At 35.0% G+C, this 24,765-nt stretch overlaps 3 protein-coding genes, 1 non-coding gene and 1 pseudogene across 4 annotated transcripts; 2 read left to right on the top strand and 3 right to left on the bottom strand.

Annotated features, from left to right (window-relative positions):
- Positions 1-1,064: 1,064 nt before the first annotated feature.
- Positions 1,065-1,749, bottom strand: LOC143614467 (protein LIGHT-DEPENDENT SHORT HYPOCOTYLS 5 pseudogene; annotated as a pseudogene).
- A 2,526-nt stretch (positions 1,750-4,275) lies between these two features.
- LOC143614464 (uncharacterized) lies at positions 4,276-11,500 on the bottom strand. Its single transcript, XM_077087897.1, has 22 exons — positions 11,418-11,500; positions 11,214-11,257; positions 11,059-11,122; positions 10,857-10,971; positions 10,683-10,750; positions 10,497-10,594; positions 10,234-10,405; positions 9,941-10,163; positions 9,742-9,868; positions 9,553-9,662; positions 9,388-9,480; positions 8,122-8,247; positions 7,905-8,038; positions 7,730-7,825; positions 7,553-7,626; positions 7,304-7,412; positions 7,148-7,219; positions 6,945-6,984; positions 6,612-6,859; positions 6,348-6,525; positions 6,062-6,273; positions 4,276-4,684 (listed from the first exon to the last, which is right to left on the bottom strand). Exons 1-22 carry the CDS (start codon positions 11,475-11,477, stop codon positions 4,385-4,387), a joined length of 2,763 nt encoding a protein of 920 aa, XP_076944012.1. The 5' UTR covers positions 11,478-11,500; the 3' UTR covers positions 4,276-4,384.
- A 418-nt stretch (positions 11,501-11,918) lies between these two features.
- On the bottom strand, positions 11,919-12,000 carry TRNAS-AGA (transfer RNA serine (anticodon AGA)). The gene has a single exon. It is a non-coding gene; the product is annotated as a tRNA-Ser (tRNA).
- A 3,412-nt stretch (positions 12,001-15,412) lies between these two features.
- LOC143614472 (ubiquitin-activating enzyme E1 1-like) lies at positions 15,413-22,897 on the top strand. The gene is made up of 5 exons (XM_077087903.1): positions 15,413-15,752; positions 17,118-17,335; positions 19,902-21,565; positions 21,651-22,083; positions 22,164-22,897. Exons 1-5 carry the CDS (start codon positions 15,428-15,430, stop codon positions 22,758-22,760), a joined length of 3,237 nt encoding a protein of 1,078 aa, XP_076944018.1. The 5' UTR covers positions 15,413-15,427; the 3' UTR covers positions 22,761-22,897.
- A 1,106-nt stretch (positions 22,898-24,003) lies between these two features.
- Positions 24,004-24,765, top strand: LOC143614466 (uncharacterized). The gene is made up of 2 exons (XM_077087899.1): positions 24,004-24,306; positions 24,415-24,765. The coding sequence occupies exons 1-2, from the start codon at positions 24,004-24,006 to the stop codon at positions 24,763-24,765; spliced, it is 654 nt and encodes a 217-aa protein (XP_076944014.1).

The following is a 24,765-nucleotide window of genomic DNA, read 5'->3' as shown; positions in this document are numbered from 1 at the left end:
GAGTAAATTCATAATTTATAGAAGTTGAGATCAAATCTAAAATGTGGCCATTCCACAAGCTGTTTGTACAACTTATAAGTCTAAGATTCATGAAAATATTAAAAGAGTAAATCGCGAAAAGATAGGAGTTTTTGTGATGTGACTTATAGAATGCATCCTTTATTAATGTATCTTCGTGATGTCGCTTGAAAACATTAATGTTTTCCCAGTGAGACTATCACTATAATTGTGAAGTTTTTGTGATAGATTAAAAATAAGTTCCAAAACTATAGAAATGCAATATAACAATTAGGAAACATATAAGAACAGGTTTCTATAAAGTTTTTTATTTAGTTGAGAGTATATTTTTGTAAATATAATTTAGATAAAAAAAAATAAGTGGCAATAAACAAAAAATGTTTGTAAAAAGGTAAAAAGATCTTCACGGACAAGGACAAGTAATATCCTAATATATGAGACAAATGAGCAAAGGTAATCTATCTGTTATATAACAAATTAAAAAAATTAAAAAAGGAATAATAAACATATAACATTAATACAACTACATTAAAAAATAATGTATGTATCACCTTGATAACCCCCCCCCCCCCCCCCCCATTATTTGATGCGGTGCCGTGATGGTAAGAGTGATAAACTTTTAAACAAAATGAAGGTTGGGAGCTCGATCCTTGTTAGAATGGTTGTAAATAATAATTTGGTTAAAAAAATTTATATAAACTAATACTTTTAAAATCAGCAAAAGAATTTCCTTATTGAGTTAATTCATTTTTTCAACAAAAACGCTATATACTAACATTATATGACTAATGAAACTATTTACTTTATACAAAAATCTTTCAAAATTTTAGTAAATTTATAATCCTGCTAACATTTATACCGTTCACTTTTTATACATTCGATCTTTAAAAAACTAGCTAGGGACATAATAAATCAATTACTTTTGTAAGGAGTGAAATTATGACACTTCAAGTTCATTACAATTACAAGATAATTTAAAAAATATTAAAACAATAAAAAATTACTCTTAATTTTAATTGTAATTAAACACTAATAATAATTAAGGTCTAATCAGCATTTTCTAAAGGTGTAGAAGTTGCCGGTGCTTCACCGGCTCCACCACCGTCACCGTCATCCACCGACACTTTAACGCCGCTCACGGTACCTCTTCCGGCCGGCTCCACCACCGACACTTTAACGCCGTTTTCTCTTCTTCTCATACGGAATACCTCTAGCTTTAGCTTGACTCTCTCTTACTTCCCTTAAATACATCCTCACAGCTCTTGCTCCAAACGGATTAAGCTCCGGCTTACCCCCGTTCTCCTGGTAGGCGGCTCGAAGCCGCCCGATAAGCGCGTCTAGGCTCCCCCAAGCCTGCTTGAGTTGACAAGCACATGGAGCCGGTGGATTAGGTTGACCAAAGTACTCACAACCAGTCACATGGACCTTAGTTTTTCCAAACTGGTCTAAGTACTTTAAGAACTCAATCACATGCGCGCCGCTACACCTAGATAAAGTTAGCGGCGGCTTGTGGTTGCTTAGGTATTGTAGAAACGTGTTCCAGTCCCTTCGTTTCTGGGACTCGTATCTACTGGGTGGTTGTGGTTGTTGCTGCTGCTGTTGTGCTGGTGGTACAGCAGCAACAACCACAGCTGCTAACCTCCCGACGGTGGAGGCAGAGGCATGTGAACTGCTGTCACCACCGCCGGGAGGTTCTGCTGACATGGATCCAGATGGTGCTGCTGGATCCATATGGTAATTTTAAATATTGTAATTGATTGAAAGGGTATGAATAGTGAATGTACTTTGGTGATAGGGTGATGTGTAATTCTTTTAGGGTTTGATTGATTTGTGAGAATGAAAATGGTGGTTTTGTGGAGAGAGATGGTGATGATGGGACGTAAATAGAAAAGAAATATGAATGAATCAATGAATGTACGACTGGATGAATTTTCTTGGCCAACAAAAAGACTTGGTGACTATTAAGTTTTGTCATATATCAAACAATTTATAGAAATAAAAAAAACATGTCTACAATCATATGTGATATGTATATATGATTGTATTGTATTACATAGTAATAATAATACTAGTATACATGTATGATGTGTAACGGTTAGACAAAAAGGTGGGCTACATGTGAAACTAAAGGTTGTGTTTTGTTCATGTTGCATTTTGATTTAGATTCCTTTGGGGTAACTAAAAGAATGAATTGTTTCTGCTGCAATGATTTTCTACAATGATTTTCTTTTCTTTTTCAGAATTTTTTCCATTTTAATTTTTTAATTTATGGGTTGGTAATCAATTCCCATCTTGGAAATGAAACCAACTACTTCACCAATGTCTATTGGATGCTTTGTATATTTTTTAAATTATCATATTTAAAATTGTGGTATCAAGTATCAACTAGTAATATTTGTTATATTTTGAATATATTATATTACAAAAATAGGATTGAAAGTCATTAATAATAAACACTCTTTTAAACTTTAGTTCTTATGCTAGCATTTCTTGTTGTTGCTTTTTATAAAGCTTGTAAATGATAATGTTTAAAATTAAGATATATTTATAAATAAGTTAAATTAAGATATATTTATAAATAAGTTATTTCGCCCCCACAATAATAATTATATTTAAATTATAATTTCCTATTTGATAACTTATATAACATTTTGAAAATCAGGCATGCATACAGTTAAATCAGAAGCTTCAACGGTTTACAGGTTGGCCAAATTCCAATAGCTAATGGCCAACAAAGAGAGGAGGCAATCATTGACGATCTTTTTAATTCGATATGGACATCTTAAACCATACGATTTGTTTCTGTTTGGACCATCATATCATAACCGAGCCTACAACAAGGCAAATTTTGTTTTAACCAGACTGATCGATCTAGACCAATTTCCAAAAGACTACACTAAAATATAAATGTGAACACAATCAACCATTCTTTTGCATAATATATCATGTATATACATATATGACATGAAATATATGTTAAGTGTGTGTGATATTGTTTATTATTTGGGACAAAATCTCAATAATTGGAATTTAAAAAATGTAAAAAATGAAGAAGTTTTATTGGAGTGGATTATTTCCCCCCACCCACCACTCAAATAGATGTCGGCAGTGGCGGATCCAGGAATTTTTTTTAGGTGGTTCCCTCTTAATTTATAAGGTGGTTCCTACGCGTCTTCTATATATCCGTACACTATTATTTCGAAACTCGGGTGGTTCCGGGGAACCACCCGTTTGTATGCTGGATCCGCCAATGGATGTCGGGTCTCTTTCCTACTGATTGTGACATTATGAAAGCTTGCGACTTTCTGGATAAACATCTACCCTTCATATTAGTTTATACTGACAATGGGTAATTATTGAATGGTTAGATTAAGGATGCTAAGGAACCATATAATATTAGTATAACTTCTAATCAAGTTTTAGGTGTTTACAGTGACTTGTTTAACCCATTTCTTAAATTAGAATCACAAAAATAAAATAAAGTATGGTCAATGCACGAAAACATTTACGGCCCTTTTTAACTCATGTACACTTTATTGCGACTCATTTTCAGATGTCATACATCCTGGTAAAAGTTATCGTCGACCTTTTAATGATCGTTTTCAAATGCGATTTTGGCTTTTAGGCACAAGATGAGTTATGAAGTAGTAGTAATGGAAAAGGATGGGCAACTATTTTAGATATCATGGCGTCTTGAAAACGAAACCTTTCAACAAACTCCAATTTCTACACCCTTTTGTTGACGTCAAATAAATGTTTATTTTATTGTCATAGATGTTTTAGAATACCAAGTTAGAAGAATAAAAAAAGATATTAAATCGGTTTCGACAATATTAATCTAGAATCAGATTTTACTGATTTGTTCATAAATTATAATACTTTTACTTTTATATTAAAAAGCAGTTTTATAGCATTAATGATTAATCCATATTAATATTATACAAACTTAAAAAGCAACATGCTTTACCAGGCTTATGTTTGAACGACTATTGTAAAACAGTCTCGTACCTGATCACATACCCATTATGTATACTTAGTTTGTTAAAAAGTATCCATTAAGATTATAATATATATTTCTTAGTATTTTTAATGTTTATATTACTCTATTACCTATGGATTTAGAAATAAAAAAACTAAAAAAGTCAATAATAGATCGCACCATTACCCAAAAACAAAAGGAAATAAAAATAAAGTTGTGTTTACGGGTATGGTTCGGATATACAAGTTTGTAAGTTTCGAGTAATCAGGTTAGGTATCACATATTACCTGTTAAATAAGACTATAAAAAGTATCATACTAATTTAAACTCAAATCAGCACCAAGATTAGATAATTTTTCAAAACAAGATAAAACTAATACATATTTATCAATCACAAGAGGTAACAGATAAAGCTACCCTTAAATCATTTGAAGTGCCACAAATGTACATCCTGTGAGTTTCTATTTCCTGCTCATGACTCCACTGACTCCTAGGAGCATGGTAACTGCTGTCCACCCGATCACGCAACGAGAACACAATTTCCCTTAGAATCGGTTCATGCCCGTTTAATAAGTTCCCCATGCTTAACACCTTCCTCCACGACTGGTTAGCCGATGGTTGAACAAACATACTTGTAACCACGTCTCGTTCATTCACCCTTATTTCTGCCTTCTCCTTCACTAATTCCTAAAAAAAAAAACTTTTGTTTAGAGAAAACTAGTGGGCCCCACAAATGCCCTGCTAACAAGTGGGACCAAATAAAGCCAATGTGCATGAAACCGGAAACCCGACTCATAGTCGATAGTGAGCCCCACAAATACCCTGTGTTAACTTTTGGGTCCAGTTAAAGCTGGTGTGCATGAAACCGAAATAACCGACCTGCAACCGACATAACAAAACCGAACTAACTGAGCCCAACACAAAACTGACGCTTTGGTTTTATGTTTTCTCAAAAACTGAATTTCCAGTTTGGTTTCGGTTTTGCATGTACCAAAACCGAAAGACCAAACCGAATTCGTAAAAACCAAACCGAACTAAATGAACCCAACCTAAAAGCGATGGTTTGATTTTATGTTTTCTCAGAAACGGAATTTGGAGTTTGGCTTCAGTTTTGCATGTATTGAAAACCAAAAAAGCCAAACCAAAAACCGTAAAAATTGAACCAAACCCAACCGTAAACCGACGTTTTGGTTTTATGGTTTCCAAAAAGCGAATTTCTGGTTCAGTTTCGGTTTTGCATGTACTAAATACTGCAAAAAAACGAATTGAACTCATAAAAAACCGAACTCGTAAAAACTCAAAAAAAAAAGGAAGACTTTTGTTATTGAATTTATGAAATATAAGTTTTGTTATTTTTGAACTTTAAGTAACTTATTAAGAATTTAATAAACCGACTTTTGTTAATGAATTTATAAATTATCAATCAACCTTCTACCTATATATTAAAGCAACACAACTTTCCACATGTCATTCAATTAGACACTCCACATAGGATGCCAAATGTACACGTTTCCATTTTTACAATTTCCCCTTCACTAATAATAAAATGAAAAATATGTTGCTGGTGGGAATCGAACTCACTACCTTGCTTTTAAAATGTTTGTGAATTACCAACTCAACTAGGATAAATTGATGTTAGCCTTCTCTTTTTCTTAATTGGTAAAGTTTCACAACCTTCTATTTTGTTTTATCACCTGTGTATCACACGGGCCCTATCCTAGTTAACCATTAATTAAAAAAAATTAATGTCAAAGTTTCATGTTCATACTCATTCTTGGACCCATCTTCGGCCAAAAATTTCAAGCCCAAATCATAAAATCGAAAAAAGCCAAAACCAAATAGAACTATTTGTAAACCAAAAAACCCGAAACCATACGGTTTTTAAATACCCAAAAACCGAATTATTGGTTTTAGCTCAAAGCCGACCCATGCACAAAGCCACAAACTCACTTTTGGGATGAAAATGAAAATACAATTTTCTTTTAGACAAAAGCAAAACCCTCGAATCTAACATTAAAAAAATAATAATAAAAAAATAAAAATAAATAAAAAATATTGACATACCTTATTTGCATCTCCTCCAACTGAACCTTTTCCCATTTTGGGTAAATAAAAGTTATAAAAATTGTTAAAAATAGTTTGCGAAAGGCGCGGTGCATGCAAGAATTTGCGATGTAGAGAAGCTGCTAATGTTATTAGTTTCTCCACATGCTCAAATACAATACGAAGCCGTTTCAAGTCCTCGATTATCTCAATATCACGAGGTAACTTGTTTGCTACAATTCAAAGATGAAATCCTTATAAGGTTCATAAAAAGAAAAAAAATAAAATAAACTAAACTAACACCTACCTTGCAACGGCCTCAATGCAGAAGCCATAGTTGGATATAACTGATCAATTTTTGTAGTCATGTTTTTTAACCCACCAATGTTTGTCTGGTTAAGCGTGTCGGCTGATGCTTGAAAAGCAGTGCACACCATTTGCTCAAGAAGTTGATGCGGTCGAACGGTTTCCAGATAGTGAAGTATCTTTGAAGAAAAAGGTTTTGAAAGTAAGATTATTGTTATAATATTAAAAATCCAAATTGTAATATTAAATATAACTATGCATGTACCTTTTCGCCTTCTCTATTTGGATCCATTAGTGGTTTTTGTTCTGAAGCTGGTAAAGGAGGCGCATCGTTCCATATTTTGCGCCATGAATTACTTGGTTCCGACATTCTCTCTGAAAGGCGTCCACCAGGTGGCCATTTGTTTCTAGAAGACAACGTTGACGCGTCATCCTCCCAGTCTTTTGGAGAATGCCATCGGATAAAGTCTTCAAATACAGCGTCTGGATTTGCAGCTTTAAAGGCCGACATATCTGGTTTCAATTGCATATAGTAATACCAAAAAGTAAGACAGTGATAATATATATGTGTGTATATGTATCTCTCTGGGTGTGTTACCTGAAGATAGGATGTCCTTCTCCAATTGGCCAGAGAAATTCTGACAATTTATACAAGAAAATAATAATTCTCAGTGTACAAAAAAGAAACCATCTCACCAATGATTATTTCATAAATAAAGAATACAAAATGTTGTTTTCTGGGTGTTTAGGTGTGAAACTGATAATATTTTCATAATTATATCCCGATGTGTTAAAACTTACAAATGAATCACCCAAGACTTCAACTGCATGGAGCCTTTCTTCGTGCATATCTTCCGTCATAATTGGTGGATCCTGCAAAATAAAAGAAAAAAAAACAAAGAAAATGTCATGTTATTGACTTTGAAGGAGAAAGTCAACGTGTAAAAACAGATTAACCTGAGTGAATGGTGCATGCATATATTCAGGAGATTTCAAAAGCATCATGGATTCCACCACACCTGCTGATCCCCTCCTCGTATTACTATTATTATTGGAAGTTGAGGTGCTGCAAAATAATAATTAAGACAATTTAAAAACATCTGGCATTTTTTTCATTTTAAGAAAAGTAAATATTATGTTAGCATCTTGCATGCCGGTTAGTGTTCAATAACTAATAACCAATAAGTTCTCACTTGCTTACTTCACCTGTCACTATCCTTAATTAAACCTGCCTTGACCCTTGATGTATGAGATGAATCCTCATTAGCCACATCACTTGCCTGCAGTTTCATTAAATAAAACATTATTAGTATATAAATATATATTGCATATGATAATATTAATATCTTAGCTTATGAACAAAAAGAACAAATGTCAACCTACCTCAGCCTCAACACTACCAGAATCACTAAAGCTGTCATCAACAGCATCTTGAAAGTTGTCAAGCTGCTGACGTCTTTTCTCGATACAAATTGCAAGCTGAGAAACAGCAATATAGATACATATAACAAAAAAACTATGTACTATTTATTATCTTAGAAACTTTTTAATGTATTACCATTTGCAACTTTTGATTAACCAAACAAGTTGACAAGTCAATTGTGCCATTGACTGGCATTCGTGGCAACGGTTGTGATTCTTCCCAACACCAACGAACTTCTCTAATAAATTCTATCCATAGTACCGCAATCGCTAAACATATAACAATATATTTTAGTAATATATATATATAAATTTTGTTTTTGATTAATTAGTTTTAATTTGACCATCTTTACCGCGTATGTTGCAGTCTCCCAACCACAGCGAGTGTAAGCAAAATTGAGCAAACAAAGTTTCTAAAGGAGCACCCTTTATAAATTTAGAACTTTTGTGTCTGCTTTCAGGAGAAATGACTTCAGGTCCTGTTATAAAAATTGAGTATTATTTTACAGTTTATAAGAATTGATGATGTGTAATACTATCCACCTACTTCATAATTAAAAAAAAAGGAAACATCAGGGACATGGAATCACTTGTGGCACACGGAAATACAAAAAGGGAGCATACTTTGAGCACATGTGCATTCCATGAAGAAATAACTAGGCTTGTAAATGAACCGAACCGAACAGAGCATGCTCATGAAGATCGAACACAAAAAATTAAACGAACAAGGTTTTCTTGTCCATATTTGTTCGTTAAGAAAATAAACATGTCTGTGTTTGTCTATGCTCTTTCGTTAACAGTGTAGACAAACTGTTCACGAACGTAGCGAACAGACATAACTGAACATAGATGAACGAACATAATTGAGCTAAAACCAGTTAAAAGTGACGTGAAGAACAATGTGTTGGGCCTAAAAAGTTACTAAAACTAAGCCATAGTTATTAAAAGCCCTCGCAAGCGCTTCGACATTGTCTATGCCAAAACAGATGAGAAGATAAAGGCCAAGCAAAAGAAACGCAAGGAGTGCTATTGAAACTTAAGAGTCTAGGAGAGGTCAAAGGCATTATATTGATACATTTTGTTATTCAAGTTTTGGAATTACATTTGAATCATGACTATTTTGGAACTTTTGGTACTAATTAGATGATATTAAATGTTATGTAATAGCTTTTGGTTATTTAATTCGAAGAATAGTATTATTTTTCATATACATAATATATTTTTATTTTTCATTTACGCGCGCTTTTTTTTCCTTAGGCCCTCGCTTTTTGCGCCTGGCCCAGGAGAGGCCTATGCCTTGAGTGCGCCTAGCGCATTTGATAATAATGAACTAAACTAAGTTGTAAATTTGTAATGGGCCAAAAAAAATCAAACAAATATATTAACGAACTTAAGCGAACGAACATTAACAAATTCAAATAAACAAATGCTCATGAACATAAATGAATGAACGATGCATGTGTTCATGTTCGCTCGTTTAACTAGATGAAAGAAACTTTTTTATTCATGTTCCTGCTGAACAGTTAACAAACCGTTCACCGACGATACGGTTCATTTACAGGCCTAGAAATAGCAGTGGGTAATAAGTTTACATCGTCAAATAAAAGGGGAAAATGTACCTTCATGGCATAAATCTTTGAGCACACGATCAAGAACAGTAGGTGGTGGAACTACTGCAGATGACTTCAATTTATCAGATCCTGATGTTTCAACTGTAAAGAATAACAGTAAAAATATCAGCTATATAGAAGACTCAAAAACTATTTGAAAGATAACAATTATACCCGACACAAAATCTTCCATGAAAGGAACATCTAATGACATAGCTAATGAATCAATCAAAAGTCCAAGTTGTGAAGCAAATCCAACCATATTTCCCTCATAATCACCCATACTATACACAAAAACTGTCACTTTATTAAAGAATAGGGACAAAATATGATGGAAAAATAATTAACAAAAGGATTGCTTACAGATAAGAAGAGAATTCAGGAACAATGAACCACTTATGAGCTTCATGAATAGAAACATTTTCCAGCTCAGCCATCTCCATGGAGCTTTCAACTGTTTTCTCTTCCCACATGACAATAAGTTCAAAAGCTGCAAAATTGCAATTTCTAACTATACATGGATTAACAAACATTACTTTCAAATGTTTATACAACATTGTACCTTTTAAAGGGTCTTCAGCAGTGTACCACTCACTCCAAGGACAGTCATCATCCCATTGTAACTTGTTACGTTTATCAACACCGTTATCATTTCCAGATTCATCAATCTCAACCTCGGATTTTACCACTTCGCTATCATCATCATAAGGAAGAGTTTTGTATGTAAGTTTCATAGTAAAACGAACTTGGATGAAATGTGTTGAAAGGTCGGATGATGAGAAGGCCTGCATCATTAATAATCCAGTTATAATGTATTTTATTGTAAAGATATTATGAGGAGATAATGTAACTTACAAACTTAGAAACAAAGAGCTCATATAATCCCTCTAAATGCATGAGTTTTACTGGAACCTGACTAGCAATAAGATCTGCCTCAAATCTTCGAGTAAAAACCGTCCCCATATTTTGGATACCAATGTAAGCTTTTCTAGACGGATCGTGCACTGGAACAAATGCTGGCCACAAACTAAAGTGTACATAGAATCAGAATTCTAAGATAAAAATTTCTTAAATTTTTGGTTCTGAAATTGAATCACTTATTATAAGTAACAGTCCACCTTGAACAATTTGAAAAGGCTATAGCAACTGCACTTAGAAGTTTGCTAGCCTCTGGTGAGTCAAGAATAACACCATTGGCACTTATTGGTGCAATTACCTGTTTACAGTTGAAACATTAATACCTTGATATTTTATTAACCTAACAGTAACATATGAATGTTAAGATTATGAACTATTGTCATTACCATGAATTCATTCACACCAAAAGACAATTGCAGATCATGTAAACTGGAATTCCAATCTATAGTCTTTCCTGATCAAGATAACGCAACAGTAAATACAACAATTAATAACAATAGCAACATAAAAGATGCATAATGAAACCGAAACCAAAACCTGAAGACGAGTTTCATATATACCAGCATTACTAATTTCAAAGTAGTACTCCATGCAATAGTTTTTCATAGCATATTTCAGCTCAGCTTTGACCTTATACAAGTTCTTCGGCTCCCCTAACGGAACAGCCCCCTTTTCCTACACAAGAAAATTTACAAACAGTTAAACTTTCTATTGTATATAAGAAGCATAATGTATGTGGTATTCTCGTTACATGAAGCATACCAATAAATTTTTGGGACCGCTTGCTAACCATTGTCGACAAACAGCCTCGATTTCAGAAATAAACCTACGAATAACAATCGTAGCAAAATTAGTTTAAACGATCCAACACAGAAACACACATTATAGTTTGACAGATCTTATAATACGGTTAACACCTTTCCCATGAAGAAGCTAGGGTATAGTCATCAAAATGTTCAAACTGCACGGTAACATAAACGATCAAGTAACAGTTAACACCTGTATCGACACCGGACAATATTCTTCTTTAAAAAAGCACAATTACTTGATTTTCCAGCTTAATTAAACATATATTAGGTAGCAATTATACAAGAGAAGGTAGTGATAGTAACTAACTGTACCTGTTCTTCTTCCTCGAAATCGTCTACCACCACATGCTCCGTTTTGCTGGATGATGCCATTACAAAGCCTGAAATCAAAGTCCTGTTGTAATAACTAATAACACAACTCTTCTAAAACTAAATTAAAATAAAAAAAAAATCGTAAATCATGTACTTCTGATAAATGTTCACTAAATTGATTGACCTAGTTCTGTAATTCATGAACACGTGGCAGTACTGAACGGAATTAGTAGAGATTAATTGTCGAGCACGTATAGCTTATAAACAAAAGAATAAAAAGAAATTAGCATAACTGCATAAGTATTGAATAGAATTTGACCTAATTGATGATTGCAGTAGTGAGTGTGATCGGTGGATTAAGAGTCCAGGAGAATTAGGAATTAACGCTGTGGGTGAAGACGATCGGAAAGCCGAGATCTGTTTGTTTGATTAAAAAAATAAAAAATGTTAATGTTTTGGGTTTTGAAACGGTTGACGTGAAAAATGATGAAAAAATAAAAGCGTGAGCGGCAGGATTCGAACCTGCGCGGGCAAAGCCCACATGATTTCTAGTCATGCCCGATAACCTCTCCGGCACGCCCACCTTGATTACTCACTTTTGTTGACCTTCATTAAAAGGATTTTTATATATTTCTTCTTTCTAAACCATTGAAATTACATATTTTCTCAAAGTACAAATTTTTAATGCATAATGTACAATACTCTTTAAGCATGGTTTGGAGAAATATGTAATTTCAAAGTTTAGAAAGAGAAAATATGTAAATGCTCCTTCTTCAAATGATATGTATTAATATAGTAAAATGTTTATTTCAATTTAGGTTATTATACGATGGTATAAATTTGTTGCACCTTGTAATGATTAAATAACTTTAAAAATATTTTAAGGGATCATCAAGATTAAAAATAAGGGAGAAGTGTGATTGGCTCTCTAATTAAATATAATACTTAAGAAAGTGAAAGACGTGGGTAATATGGGCAACGCCGCTTTTACACTATTTTTGTATTAGTGTGAGGAGTTCCCAAGCCTTTTTGGCAATGGGGTGAAGCTTAACTATGGATGCTTCTAAGTGTTTAGTTTTGTCTTTACTTACGGTGGACTTTGCATGTTATCTTCTTCATGTTTTCGTGTCTCTGTGATATATTTTCTTTCACTTATTTGTTTTTTCGTTAATTTTTATTATTAATACCTATTGATGCTATATGCCATTTTTTCATCGTTATTTTTTTTGGATGTATTTCCAGTAAACGATCAATCGGTTATGTTACTTATCCGTCGGTTAACTAAAACTTCGTGAAAAACATTGAAAGGTATACCTCAAAGAAGAATTTCATATGTCTCTCTTTTATTAGGCAAACTGGATTTCAATAATATATTAAGCGATAATATTTCATACTGACAATGTAAACAATGACTTTTCTAACTTTCATTTTCGTTTTCAAGTGAAATCACACTTAAACAAAAAAACTAACACGTGTACACAATGCTTCCCAATGAACAATTGACTGATTTTTATCCCAATCAAATATTGTAAATTGTTTTGAAACAACGCAAATGAAAGTCACAGGTGACAAAGTTACTTATTCGGTAGAGTGAGATTGTTTTTGACAACACAACTAAAAATTTTTAAGAGTCATTAGTTGTATTATTAATATGAATTGTTACTTGCCAATGAGTATACTTTTGATTTTGATTATAAATATCAATTTCCCTTTTTCTTGTTTATATATTTTGCATTCTTTGGAAAAAAAAACAGAAAAAGAAAATTTTGGTACAACAAGTGAACAAGCATTCATTTTCCTCGGGGATCGGTAGAATGAATGTGTCGGAAGAGACGGGTAACATGCATCTAATAATTAGTAATAATATTAATATAATATTGACCTCATAAATAATTTTTTTATTATAAATAACTATGCCATGATATATTATTATAAACTAGGTTTTGTCCATAAAAAATGAACATGTTCATGACCAATTTTGATTGGTCTAATTACCATGGAAATCATCTAGAATACCAAATTTGTTTAATGAGAAATTTATAATTTTTCAACGGTGAAGACGACGACTTTGAATGTATTTAATACTAGTTATTCAAGGACGGAGCTGGTTTTATTAATACGACATGCTGTTTGGTTTATTACTCTAGATTCCTTATAAGTATAGGTTTGATTACATTTTTATTAATATAACACAGTGTTTGGTTTATTACTCACATAATCCCTTTAGTTTGATTTACGGGTATAAACGAGTTGATATAGGATGGGTTTGGACTCAACTTGTTTATTTCAATGGCAATTAAAAGTTGAGTTTGAGCTTGAGCTCAACTTGTTAAAAGCTCTGGTTTGCTCGTTTATTTTTACAATTTTAATTTATATTTTAGTTTTATACCATTTTACTTATTTATATAAACAAAATATTAATGTTTTTAGTATAACAAATTTATACAGGCAATAACTAAAATGTGGGTTATAGCTAACATATATAGTAGCCACCAGGATTGTTGACCAATTGATAAAGATAAAACCTTTAAACATCAAGTGGTGAGAGGTCTTGGGTTCAAGTCTCCTGGATAACCAATATTTATCGTAAAAAAAAACTCATATATATAGTAAAGCTGGCAATTTAATTTAAACAAACCAAAACACACTAGCCAATGAGCGAGGTTAGTTTGGTAGACTTTGGCTTGTGACCTTTTAAACAACCATAGTTTGATATTGTGAAATTGCACGAGTAAGATTTCTTGATCTTATATTTTCAACATTATATTTTCAACATCAACTGCAATACTCCACTTTATTTGTCTTGCTCATCCAACTTTCGTATCATAACAACAAATATAAACTAATGATGATATTTTATACAACGAGTAAATATTTGCATGAATATCAACTATTTCACATTGATCATCCAGACTATCCGCAACGAGGCACATCCTTCGTACAAGCCTGCCCTTGCAAAAGGATTAATTATGACTCTCTCCCTCACGTCCTCCCAGCCCATCACTCTTTCTTCACATTGGACCAAGCGCCAATATGATCGAAACGGTCTCATATTTGAAGTTTTCTTCTAGTTAATTATCACCATTTTGTGTATAATATTTATTTATAAAATTAATATTACGTGACACTTTTGTTTTTTCAACGTCAAAAAGAATGATCATTTTAAAAAAAACTAGTAAGAAACTACCACATAAATCAAAAGAACTTTTTTTAACAAGGTTTAACTGCTCTCAATTCTCGATTGAGTCTCCCTAAGACGAGTCAACCGTTCATACTGGTTTCAGCATTCCAGGCCTGATGCATCCAGTAACACCATAAAAAAAAGAAACCGATTACTGTAGGAAAATATCATTGAGTTAGGGTTCGAACCTAAAACCATTAAGATACAAAGTATCAACCATCACCCAATATCAACGAACGAGAAGGTGAATTGCATAAATTATTAAATTATAAATACAAAAAGAAAAAAAGAAAAAGTTACTGATTAACATATCTTTGTTGTATTTTTACCGCCAAAATACCAAATTATCTATCAATCTATCTATCATGTAGTAAAGTAATAAAGTAAAGTTACTTGTGGAACAAGATTAGCCCACCCACTCACTCACTCACCCAGCCACCAACAACGACAAAGCCAAATTTAGTTATAGCCAGCCGGTCAACTCTCCACCACCGCCTTCACAACCAAAACCAAAACCCTACAAAATTAACCGAATCAATCAATCAATCCATTTCTAACTGTTCAGTATTCTCTACAACTACAACAACAGTCTTCCAATACTCCAACGAACAAGCAACACATTCGTTTCTGAAGAATCTACTGCTCCAATCGGTAAGTTTCCTCTATGATATCTCTTACTTTGCTTGCAATTCAACTTCCGTACACCAGATCGAATCATACCTTGTTAATTCACGCCGTTTCTCATTACGCAATTCAGCTACCTAGGGTTAGGGTTTCGTTTTATGCGTTTGTTATCGTCTGTGTACCGATCTCGAATCTGATCAATTCCATGGGGTTTTGTGGCGGTTTTAACGGTTTTTTACTTCACACGCTACTTAGGAAAAGGCCTGTTGATAGCAGTAGTGATAATACTAGTGATAGTTTGCGTAAAGAGCGACGAATCGGTTGTTTGACCTGGTTTTTTTCATTGATGATGTCTAGAACGACCGCAGGTGGTGACGGGAAGAGGATGGGACTAGAAGATGTGAATATGCAGGATATTGATGAGGATCTTCATAGCAGACAGCTTGCTGTGTATGGTCGTGAGACGATGAGGCGGCTGTTTGCGTCTAATGTGCTGATTTCTGGATTGCAAGGACTTGGTGCGGAGATAGGTAACTATGACTCCATGAAACTACTAGTCATCTTATTTTTAATAAGTAGTTGGTACTTCGTGTTAGGAATACGCGGTTGTGCTAGTAATTGGTTTTTTGTATGTCTGATATGAGTGATAAAGTCTATTGCATCAATATATTTGATTATTTGACTAATTAGGTTGATCCTTTGATTGCAATTGGTTGAAGTGCTTCTGTTTATATTTACTGTTATGCAGCTACTTTCTCTTGTTATGCGAGTTGTTTTTGTAGCCTCCTATCTTTCAGTTACTAATCTGAATGCAGTATAGCTGCTGTGCGCTAGGGATCAGTTTATGTTTGTGCATAATGAAAGTTGCAACACGTAACTGAAAATCTAAAATTGGATGATTTGTTAATTAAAGCTAGGGATGGGTAGGTACCTTTACATTAGGCTATTTTATCAGCTATCATATAACCTATCTTGCATAGCTCTCCAAATCTAATTATTTTGACCTATAGATGATCAGAATATCAGAACCATGCTTAGTTTATTCGAACACTCAAAACCTGATTATTGCAACTTCAACCTGCAGTTTACAAATCCAAACACCACCTAGAAAGTACACAAAAGTGACATCATATCTGTAATTTAGGCATGATATTATAGAAGCTATCTGTTGACTAATCACTAGTGTAGCAGGTAGTTAGGCTAATACTGGTTTCAGTTAATGCTTTATACTGTATCACATTATTTGTTTGGAGTTGTTGCAACGTGCTGCTATTATTGAAACCTTATTTGTACCTGTTGTCTTTCTATTATTATTATTACTACTATTCATATAATAGAATCTTACATTAAATATTGTAACATGATTTTGTAAATTGGAACCGATTCAATTTCTATACACGTGGAACAGATTTTGTAATTGTACATGTGGCAGAATAATCAGTTTCTATACAACCTTTCTTGCATGTTTCTCCAGATATAATAGTATTGACCTCAAATATTCCTGAAGTCACAACTGCGCTCACTTTTACCTAAACACTTAAAGCTGATTATTGCACACTTGAAGTGTGCACTAATCAGCTATTCAGCTTAAACGCATCTACAAACGCCTGTAAAAAGAATGAACAGGGTGCAATATTTATTATCTGAATATGATATGATATCGTAGAGGTTACCTATTCATCTTATCTGGTAGTGCTGCTATTAGTGGTTTCATTTTATCCTTTAAACTGTAGTACTGTACAATATTGGTCATTTGGAGATGCTGCATATTATGCTGTTATAACTTTTCTTTTAGCTGTCGTCTGTCTAGTATTGTTCACATGTCTGGATATCATGTTAAATACTTGATTTTCTGGCTTACATGTTTTCAATTTTCTTTTTAACGTTCCTTTCAGCAAAAAATCTTATACTTGCTGGCGTGAAGTCTGTGACATTGCATGACGAAGGAGTTGTGGAACTGTGGGATTTGTCTAGCAATTTTATATTTTCAGAGAACGATGTTGGCAAGAATAGAGCCTTAGCATCTGTCCAGAAGCTGCAGGAGCTCAACAATGCTGTGCTAGTGTCTACTTTGCCTACAAAGTTGACTAAAGAACAACTTTCTAACTTTCAGGTACCCATATTCTTCACTGCACATGTAATGTAATACCTCTATATCGCATGTGTCTAATGGAACAAAACATAAAGAAAGAACTAACGTGAATTCTGCACATGCTAGGTGTATCGTTTGTGTTGGTACTGTAAAAGGCTTTCTTTGGGATTAAATTTGATATTTATTGTTAAATTTATGTAATGATAGGCTTTTAACAAAATGCGGTGCTTTATGAGTTCTTCATATCCATTTATTGCTTGATGCTTGCCATAGGCTTTTAATAATTCCTCTTGAAAATGCCATTTCCGTGATGATTGATAATGCACTGTTATACCTGAAATGGAAATAATAGTTGAGTAGGTGTCATCATGATATGTAGATAAGCATAAAAGGTATTAGGAAGGACGGTAATTTGTGAGAACTTGATATATCATATATGCACATCTTATTACAAGAAAAGTTGATATGTAGATAAGCATAAAAGGTATTAGGAAGGACGGTAATTTGTGAGAACTTGATATATCATATATGCACATCTTATTACAAGAAAAGTCAAAAGTAGCTATTGAATATTGATAGGGATGAAAGGTTTTGACATTTGGCATTTCTTAAAACAATCCACTTATGTGTTACTGGTTAGATGGCTTAGATGACACATTGATTACCAACGAAATAATGAACTGCCAACCTAATATAGTAAACAATTTAAATATTTAAGTTGTAGTAATTTTGGCTTTTAAGGATTTCCTTATCGCAGCGTCTACTAGAGGGGTAAGAAAGTCTTGCTTTCCCTTGGCAAGCTTTAAACTTCTGATACTAAAATTTCAGTCAGTAAATAGAAAAAATTGAATGATAAGCTCATAGTTTGAACCATTAGTAAATTACAAAAAATCTGTTTATGCAAATGAATAATATGACAAAAGCATGGAAGTTAGATCCTCTGGTTTTGACTTTTAAGTGCCTTAGTTACTTAATCTTCATTAGCTGAGTTCACCTTCAATAAAGAATCTTTGCAAAAGGATTAGTGAACCAGGATTTCTTTTCAACTGACAGGTTTACATAACATTCCTCTACATGTGAATTTTTTTTGATGTTGGTGTTAACACCAAGGACCCCGGTTTTCTTTCTTGTGTTGAATACTAACATGGTAAAAAAACACACACCGGAAAGTCCTAGGGACAAGGTCGTTTATTGTGTTTTGAGTGTGGTAAAATATTGGAAGTATTTCTGTTGGACTTAAAATCCAAGAACCTTGAGGGGAAACAATTTATGAGATTTGTGGGTGTGTAGGAACTGCTTCTATCTCTATCAGGAAAGGCTTTGAAACACATGTTCTTGATTTTGTTTTGTGGGGGATATTAAAACAAAGTGGCTCATGTATCATTTTGTACACAAATTATTAAATTAAAGTAAATTCATAGAGTTACTAACATCTGCTGTTATTTCTAACAATAGCTGACGGTGTTTATACTTGCATATAAATAACAACATACTTTAAAGTTAGCGTCATTTGTAAAAAAAAATAATCTTCTGAAATTTTCAGCTATCTACAATCCCATCCATTCTCTAATTCTTGTCCTTAACACTCTCAGGCCTGCTACCATATGTTCATCTCACTTGGAGTCACATATCACACACACGATAGTGGTAACCACAGTTTCAAAATACATATTTTCCTTCAACAAAAAGGTGGATCACCGACACTGTTTACACAAATTCATTTTCTGTCTGATTTAGCCCTATTTATTCAGTTTTCTGATCTCTTCAAATAATCTTCAATAGAATAATATAGAGCATACTTGGGGCTAAAGCGACATAATGGTGTAGCAATTTAGCATTAACAAGATCTAATTGCTAGCTAATGGTTAAGACCCTCATTTCTTACCTTTTTTCCAGTAGAAGTTTAGAACACATACCTTCACAATTGTTCACTTTGATCTAACTTTCGATTTTCTACTTATTGAGAACACATACTTTCAAAATTTTCCTTGACAAATGTTGCTCTACTCTTCAAGCTTTAAAATTTTCTTACCATTTAAGCTTGAATCACAACTTCAGCGTCCTCATTTTAGAACTCTCTTTCTTTGCCTACAATAAATATACCATTTGCAAATGAGGGATACCCTATAATCTCTAATTTTTATTGCTGTTTTCTTCACTTGGCACATGCAGCCCTTTAACTTGCTTATTTGATACAAATGTACAATAGCGCTTTTCTGCTACACAATACTTTTTGATTTTTAAATGCATCCACCATGTCAGATAATCTATCACCACCACTACTTTTTTGCATTATAAAATACAAGTAGTCAACAATATGGAATTTGGGGTGTAAATATGCTCCATTTGACTGGCAGTTGCAGAAGACCTGAGTATTGGTGCTGGTCGAGATAAATATTTCCATTTGTAGATTTCTGGCTTACGCGTGTGCTTTTATTTTTGAGTTGATAACTTGGATGCTGTATTATTTTTTGATTCTCAAGGGATGATGCCTAACATATCTGTTGCAATAACAATCGCTCATCTCGAATTTCTAGTAATTTCTTTTATAATCATATTAATAATTGCACGTCATATTATATTTCAGGCTGTGGTATTTACCGATATCGACTTGAAAAGTGCCATCGAATTTGATGATTACTGCCACCACCATCAGCCTCCTATTGCTTTTATCAAGACTGAAGTCAGAGGACTTTTCGGCAACATTTTCTGTGATTTCGGGCCTGAGTTCACTGTAATCGATGTTGATGGTGAAGAACCACACACAGGCATCATAGCATCCATCAGTAACGATAACCCTGCACTTGTTACATGTGTTGATGATGAACGCCTGGAGTTCCAAGATGGTGATCTTGTCACATTTTCTGAAATTCACGGGATGCCAGAACTTAACGATGGAAAACCAAGAAAAGTCAAAAGTTGCAGACCATATTCTTTTTTTCTAGAAGAAGACACCACCAAATTTGGCACGTATGTGAAAGGTGGTATAGTGACTCAAGTCAAACAGCCAAAGGTTTTGAACTTCAAGCCATTAGAAGAAGCACTTGGATCCCCAGGCGAGTTTCTGTTGAGTGATTTTTCCAAATTTGACCGACCGCCTCTTTTGCATCTTGCTTTTCAAGCACTTGATAAGTTCAGATGTGAATTCGGCCGGTTCCCGGTTGCTGGTTCAGAAGATGATGCCCAAAAGCTGACTTCTATTGCTACTGTTATAAATGAAAGCTTGGGAGATGGAAAGTTAGATGATATTAATCCCAAGCTTTTGCGGGATTTTGCTTACGGGGCTCGAGCCGTGCTTAATCCCATGGCTGCAATGTTTGGTGGCATAGTTGGTCAAGAAGTTGTCAAGGCATGTTCTGGAAAGTTCCATCCACTTCTGCAATTCTTTTACTTTGATTCAGTTGAGTCACTTCCTACTGAACCATCGGAACCGAGCGACTACAAACCGTTAAACACTCGCTATGATGCTCAGATTTCGGTATTTGGAGCTAAATTCCAAAAGAAATTGGAAAACACTCGGTCTTTCGTTGTAGGATCAGGTGCGCTCGGGTGTGAGTTTTTGAAAAACTTAGCTTTAATGGGTGCTTCATGTGGCCCTCAAGGGAAATTAACTGTCACTGACGATGATGTCATCGAAAAAAGCAACCTTAGCCGACAGTTCCTGTTTCGTGACTGGAATATTGGGCAAGCTAAATCAACCGTAGCTGCTTCTGCAGCTACTTTAATCAACTCTCGTCTTCAGATTGAAGCGTTGCAGAACCGCGTGGGGTCCGAGACTGAGAGTGTATTCGACGATACGTTTTGGGAGAATTTAAACGTTGTTATTAATGCTTTGGATAATGTCAATGCAAGACTTTATGTTGACCAAAGATGTGTGTACTTCCAGAAGCCACTTCTCGAGTCGGGTACGCTTGGTGCTAAGTGCAACACTCAGATGGTTATTCCTCATTTGACTGAAAACTATGGTGCCTCTCGGGACCCGCCAGAGAAACAAGCGCCTATGTGTACTGTCCACTCGTTCCCACATAACATTGACCATTGTTTGACCTGGGCTCGGTCTGAATTCGAAGGGTTACTCGAGAAAACCCCTTCAGAAGTCAACGCGTATCTCTCTAATCCTAGCGAATATGCATCTGCGATGAAGAACGCTGGTGATGCCCAGGCCCGCGATAATTTAGAACGGGTTCTTGAATGTCTCGACCGAGAAAGATGTGAAACGTTTCAAGATTGCATCACCTGGGCTCGTCTAAAGTAATAGCTTTTTTTCACTTTTGATTTTTTTAGTTTTAATCATGTTTTCTTCTTGTTTATTTCATTTATATAAATTTATTACTAGGTTTGAAGATTACTTCGCTAACCGTATGAAGCAACTGATATTTACGTTCCCGGAAGATGCGATAACAAGTACCGGAGCTCCATTTTGGTCGGCCCCAAAGAGGTTCCCCCGCCCATTGAACTTCTCTGTTGGTGACCTGACCCATCTTAACTTTGTGTTGGCGGGCTCCATTCTTCGGGCCGAAACATTTGGCATCCCGATTCCTGATTGGGTTAAAAACCATAAGAAACTCGCTGACGCTATTGATCGGGTTATCGTCCCCGACTTTCAACCAAAACAAGGTGTCAAAATTGAAACTGATGAAAATGCCACCAGTTTATCTTCAGCTTCTATTGATGACGATGCAGTTATTGCTGAATTAATCAAGAGGCTTGAACAACGCAGACAGACTCTTCCTTCTGGTTATGCCATGAAACCTATTCAATTTGAAAAGGTTTGCGTTTTTACTTAATTTTATATTTGTTTGAGCCTGCAAATTTGTAAAAAGTAAAACCGCAAATTATTCTTTTGCAGGATGATGATACAAATTACCACATGGATTTCATAGCTGGACTGGCAAACATGAGGGCAAGGAATTACAGCATCCCAGAAGTTGACAAACTGAGAGCCAAATTCATAGCTGGAAGAATCATACCAGCAATCGCCACATCAACAGCAATGGCTACGGGTCTGGTCTGTCTGGAGCTTTATAAAGTTATAGACGGGGCCCACAAAGTAGAAGACTATCGTAACACATTCGCCAACTTGGCGCTCCCCCTTTTCTCGATGGCTGAGCCAGTCCCAGCCAAGGTCATCAAACACCAGGACCTTAGCTGGACTGTATGGGACCGGTGGACCATTAAGGGCAACCCTACTCTACGGGAGCTCCTCCAATGGCTTTCAGATAAAGGACTTGATGCTTATAGTATCTCGTGTGGAAGTTGTTTGTTGTATAACAGTATGAATCCTAGGCATAAGGACAGGATGGATAAGAAGGTGGTGGATTTGACTCGGGATGTGGCTAAGATGGAACTGCCGCCGTATCGCCGCCACTTGGATTTAATGGTGGCTTGTGAAGATGAGGATGAGAATGATATTGACATCCCTCAGGTATCTGTGTACTTTCGTTGATCGGTTTGTCCACGATTGCGTGGGAATAATTGGAGATGTTTTCAGGTAAAGACGGTTTTGTAATACCTTTGTGTGGTTATTGTTTCTTGTTGTTTCATATGCATTCTGAATGACAGTTGTGACTTGTCTAAGCAATATTGTTGGATGATCAAACTTGACCCAGCTTCATAAGAGATTATATACCCTTTGAAAATTGATTGTATTTGTATCCTCAAACCCTCATGAAAATTGTCCGAATTGTTGTTGGCCTTGGCATGTGACAAGGAGATGTGACCATGACGACAACATAATGGCATCGTACAAAATAAAATTTTACGAGCTTCTATTTTCAACCAAATAATTCTGAATCATCACATTCTACGTTATTATAATACTAGCTTTAGAACTCATGTATTACATGAAATTTGTCAATATGCAAATTAATACAATAAATTATTTGAAACAAACAAGAAAGACTAAATAGAATTTTTAGAAACAATACAAATTTTGTTAGGCTAAGGGTAGTGGGGCGCGGATGGGAGGCGCGGGCAGTCCGCGTGGGAAATATAGCCGTTGGGAATTTTTTTTTTGTTTAACATATATATAAATACCAATCCACACACTCCATTTTAATTAAAACTAACCTCATTCTCTCTTATTCTCTTAAAAACCATACTTTCCCTCTACAAAAACTATATTTCTCTCCATTTTTATAAATGGCATCGTCTTCGTCTTCCGAAGAAGACGAACTCATTTGTCAAGCGGTTCAAACGATGATAAATTTTTTGATCGATCAAAGACGCCCTCGAGCCCCATTATTCGGGCAACCACGTCTTCGTGATCGAAAGACTGCTAATGAAACTTTGATACGTCACTATTTTAGCCCCGGTCCCGCATATGATGAGGAAAGTTTTAAAACTCGTTATTCGAATGACTAGACAATTATTCATGCGTCTAGCAAATGACTTGCCGGAGCACTTTGAGTATTTTCAACAAAGGGATGACGCTAGAGGTCATCCCGGGTTCACGCCTACTCAAAAAATTACCGCCGCTCTTCGGCAACTAGCGTATGGTGTTGGCTCAGACATGTTGGACGAGTATCTACAAATGGCTAAAAAGACCGGACGCGATTCGCTTAACCACTTTTGTAAAGGTATATAATTTTATTTAAAATTTTATTATTTACATTTATTTATATAATTTTAAATAATTATATTTAGGGGTCATATCGCAATACAAGCGGAGATACTTACGTAAACCAACAATGTATGATATCCAACGCATATACGAGGTGCACGGTGAAAGGCATGGTTTCCCCGGGATGCTCGGTAGCCTCGATTGTATGCATGTTGGTTGGGCTATGTGTCCTACTGCTTGGCGAGGTCAATTCCACCGAGGTGATCACCCTGGCCCTACTATTGTACTTGAGGCGGTGGCGTCACAGGATCTTTGGTTTTGGCATGCGTTCTTTGGGGTTGCCGGGTCAAATAATGACCTCAATGTTATCGATCAATCACCGATATTCGATGACCTTATCGACGGGGTTGAACCCCCTCAGGCTTTTTTTGTAAATGGATAACACTTCAAGTACGGGTACTACCTCGTTGATGGTATTTACACCGAATGGGGGACACTAGTTTAAGCTTATGCGTCTCCACTTTCTGACAAACGAAAGTATTTCACGAAGAGACAAGAATCGGCCAGAAAAGATATTGAAAGGGCGTTTGGAGTCTTAAAGAAAAAATGGGCAATATTGGCGAATCCAATAAAATTTTGGACAAGGGAGAAGATGACAGAAGTCGTCTACTCGTGTGTAATCCTACATAACATGATACTAGAAGACGATGGTCACGCTATTTGTGAAAACTACCAAGGTGATATTCCAAGACAAGAATCGACGATCATCAATGAACAACGACTCGACAACTTAAATATCATCAAGAGTCGTGAGATACACAACAACCTTCGGCATGAGTTGGTTGAGCATTTGTGGGATAGAAGACCCGATAATCTTGTATTAGACTAG

This window comes from Bidens hawaiensis, unplaced genomic scaffold, assembly GCF_021521415.1.
Source record: "Bidens hawaiensis isolate Kalapana, Puna unplaced genomic scaffold, B.hawaiensis_p1.1 tig00040072_1, whole genome shotgun sequence".
Taxonomy (NCBI): domain Eukaryota; kingdom Viridiplantae; phylum Streptophyta; class Magnoliopsida; order Asterales; family Asteraceae; genus Bidens; species Bidens hawaiensis.
Note: the sequence above shows the minus strand (reverse complement) of the source record. Positions and strands in the feature narration are given on the sequence as shown.

Excerpts from the sequence above, each read along its gene's own strand:
- LOC143614464 (XM_077087897.1), bottom strand. The coding sequence starts at position 11,477 with ATGGCATCATCCAGCAAAACGGAGCATGTGGTGGTAGACGATTTCGAG. Across the intron at positions 9,663-9,741 it reads CCTGAATTCTCTTCTTATCT|TATGGGTGATTATGAGGGAA; the intron begins GTAAGCAATCCT and ends TTTTGTGTATAG. Across the intron at positions 7,413-7,552 it reads TTAATTAAGGATAGTGACAG|CACCTCAACTTCCAATAATA; the intron begins GTGAAGTAAGCA and ends ATTATTTTGCAG.
- LOC143614472 (XM_077087903.1), top strand. The coding sequence starts at position 15,428 with ATGGGGTTTTGTGGCGGTTTTAACGGTTTTTTACTTCACACGCTACTT. Across the intron at positions 17,336-19,901 it reads AACAACTTTCTAACTTTCAG|GCTGTGGTATTTACCGATAT; the intron begins GTACCCATATTC and ends ATTATATTTCAG. Across the intron at positions 21,566-21,650 it reads ATCACCTGGGCTCGTCTAAA|GTTTGAAGATTACTTCGCTA; the intron begins GTAATAGCTTTT and ends ATTTATTACTAG.
- LOC143614466 (XM_077087899.1), top strand. The coding sequence starts at position 24,004 with ATGTATGATATCCAACGCATATACGAGGTGCACGGTGAAAGGCATGGT. Across the intron at positions 24,307-24,414 it reads AACCCCCTCAGGCTTTTTTT|TATTTCACGAAGAGACAAGA; the intron begins GTAAATGGATAA and ends GACAAACGAAAG.